This window comes from Danio rerio, chromosome 4 (assembly GCF_049306965.1).
Source record: "Danio rerio strain Tuebingen ecotype United States chromosome 4, GRCz12tu, whole genome shotgun sequence".
Taxonomy (NCBI): domain Eukaryota; kingdom Metazoa; phylum Chordata; class Actinopteri; order Cypriniformes; family Danionidae; genus Danio; species Danio rerio.
This window is the reverse complement of record NC_133179.1, coordinates 18011880-18015000: the sequence shown is the minus strand read 5'-3', so window position 1 is coordinate 18015000 and position 3121 is coordinate 18011880. Positions and strand designations below refer to the sequence as shown.

Below are 3121 nucleotides of genomic sequence, written 5' to 3'. Positions count from 1 at the left end.
TATATTAAGTTATTTTAAGTCTGCATAATTGAGGGCGTGGCCACTTGAGTGACAGCTCGGTCTCGCTGGTCACCATCACTTCACCTCAGCCTATTCCGGCTGATTAGCCGCTGAACTCGACATATACATCGTATTTTTGTTTGTTTTTTTGTGGCTTTACACAGTCAGTTGCATTTTGAAATTATTTCTTAAAATAATCAGATGATATGGCATGCTGTGTGCACTTAATTGTGCTCACAAACCATTCACGTGGCCTCCATTTCCCAGGTTAGTGAAATTATAATAATAATTATAATAATTCGCACTTTTTCCTCTAGAAAAATATAATAAGAACAATGCTTAGTGGCTCGATGTATTACAACAGTGTTTTTAAAAGTCTAAACACATTATTGATATAACGTACAACCAAGCACATGTGATCAGATGACAAGCGGGTCGCAGGTAATAAAGTATTAAGCATTTCTTCCAAAAAAAGCTTGTCTAAGCAAAATGCTAGAAGGCGTTTGTGTTTTTTTGTCGAGACATCAACAAGCAAATCAAGGCACAAACTAGTGTAATTCTGTAGCAAATGAGGTTGTTCTGTTTTTTTTAAAAAAACTATTATTTAATATAAAGCAATGTTTTCAAGTAATTTCTAAACATTATGAATTAAGCTAGGAAATTACCCATAGCAACTATATTCACCTTTGGCCCACTAGTCTCAATCAAGTTTTGGTTCCCTTTATAAGAAAAAAATTGGGCGCCCCTGGCTTATTGTCTTAAACAACAAAACAAAGATTTGTGAAAGCAACAATATTTACGCAAACATATAGTTTCTTTATAAAGTGACATCGCCAACTACAGGCCAGGCATGTATAATACAGCATTTTAAGTTATTTTTAGAGAATCCATGTGAGTAGTGATTGTTTTTAACAGTGTAGTTTCCTGTACATTAAACCTTTCAAAAATGCAGAGTAAAAACTTCCCAGTATGTCATAGGCTACTAACCTGAGAATGTGTGCTCGTTCTGCAGCAGTTATTCTTGTTCCTGCTGGAGGCTCAGACAGGGGGCACTGTGGCACCAGAGGGCTGCATTGAGGCTGAGCAGCTGCTGATGGAGCTCAAGGCAGGAGGCATCAGGCCAGAACATGAGGCTTCGGTGAGACGCGAACTTCGCAATCTGCACTCTCTCGACCTTCTCGACTTCCTTGCTCACCTGCCTCTCTTCATCCTCATCCACAACTCCGTCATTGCAAACCCTTTCGATGACTCCAGCAACCTATGATGGCATCAACAAACAACTCTAGTTGTTACACTAACTACAGAGTGTATACTATTAAAAATAAAGTAATATGTCAGTAAGATTTAAACAGTTTAATTTATTTAAATAAAAATATATTGGTAAAATGTTTTATTTTAAATGTCATTTATTCCTGTGCAGACTTCGGTGTTCATAAAATATTTTTTTGTTGCAATAATGAAATCAATTGCTCTTTTTATTATTTTTTGGGAACTGTTTTTTCAGTTTCATGACTAAAGTTAAAGAGAATTTGTTTGAAATAAAAATATTTTAGCAGAAGAGAAGTGCATATTCAAACAATATAGGTTAAAATTTTTAATATAAATATTTTTATACATATATTATATTATATTATATTATATTATATTATATTATATTATATTATATTATATTATATTATAAATCACATTTTTCTGGCATTCCATAACAAAAATAAATAAATAAATATGAAAGCAACAAACAAATACGCCAAATCTCTAAAAGATTATTACAAGTTTAAGTGTCTCAATTAACTTGTATTGAACAAACTAAAACAACTGTTGAATAGACCTGAATAAAAACTACTGTACAATGGTGTGATTAATTTTTTTTAGGGAATGTCTTGTTTCCTTTGTTTTTTATTTTTCTTAATATTTTATTTATAACAGTTTTTATACGCACAAAACATAACAAAAATATTTTAACGATCTATAATATTTTTTCTACAAATGATAACAAAAAATAGAAAACAGTAAATAAAAAAAATTCAAAAGACATAATAATAATAATAATATTCATAATATTCATAATAATAATAATAATAAGCAAACAAAAAAGAAAAAGAAAAGAAAAAACACCAGTCCGTGCAAACATGCATAGAGTAAATAATATACACCATCAATTTCGACTTGGTCAAACACAAAACATTGAAAATGGAGTGGGAATCTATGATTACAATTGTGCATGAATCATAAGGACTCTACTGTCAACTCTTAAAAAGATAAGCAAGGAAGATGGCCCAGATTTTTTCTAACTTTTTAGACTTAGCAAAACTCATTCAGCAGCAACCAATTCACTCAGCCATTTATGAAAGGTAGGTGGTAAAGTGGACTTCCAATCCATCAAGATCAGCCTTTTAGCCACCACCATACCAAACATAATAGACATTTGCTGATTATGCGACCATGCTTACAAAAGGTCAGAGCATTAAAAGCAGGGCTCAAAATCTGAACTAATGTTTTCTCCTAAAACATTTGAATAAAGCTTAGAAATCTCAGAGCAGAACCAAAAAGTGTGAGCATATGTTTTCTCAAAGCTCTTGCATCTGTCACATAATAGGGAAACTGAAGGGAAAATTGTATTGAGTTTGGTTTTGGTGAAATGTAGTCCATGTACCACTTTAAACTTTATGAGTTGTAACCTTTAGCCCTTCTTCTTAGGTATCATTTGAGATGTTAATTCCAATATCCTCTTTCTATGCCAATTCATGTGATAAAAAGACTGGTGCGATTCTTTAAAAGTTTTTTTCAGCATTCGAATCACTAACTCACCAGAAAAAGTCATTCTAAAGACAGGCAAATGACAGAAGCACGCTGCATTCATTCATGTTCATTCAGTGCTGAACATGAGTATAGAGTGAGACGAGTGCTGTCTGTGGTACTGAAACACTGTTTGCATTGCACTCTTCAGGGCCACAGTCAAACAGCTCATATTTCATGCAGCCAACAGCCTTTATTAAATTGCAATTTGCTTTACAGGCAGCAAATACACTGCATAGCGTGCTCGATAAACATCCTATCACCACTGATAATCACTCACCAAAACTGCTGTGGGACTTAGTAGGGGAAAGGAGACAGAGGAGCT

The 3121-nt window shown here is 33.4% G+C and overlaps 1 protein-coding gene across 2 annotated transcripts in view; it reads left to right on the top strand.

The window, feature by feature from the left end:
- Positions 1-1393, top strand: part of LOC101884203 (uncharacterized) — a 78916-nt gene extending 77523 nt beyond the window's left edge. For both annotated transcript variants that reach the window (XM_021475248.2, XM_073947128.1), the window contains one exon: positions 1013-1393. In XM_021475248.2, the coding sequence (XP_021330923.1) occupies positions 1013-1264 (252 nt within the window). In that variant the 3' untranslated portion in view covers positions 1265-1393. The remainder of the gene's footprint in view (positions 1-1012) is intronic.
- Positions 1394-3121: the final 1728 nt, after the last annotated feature.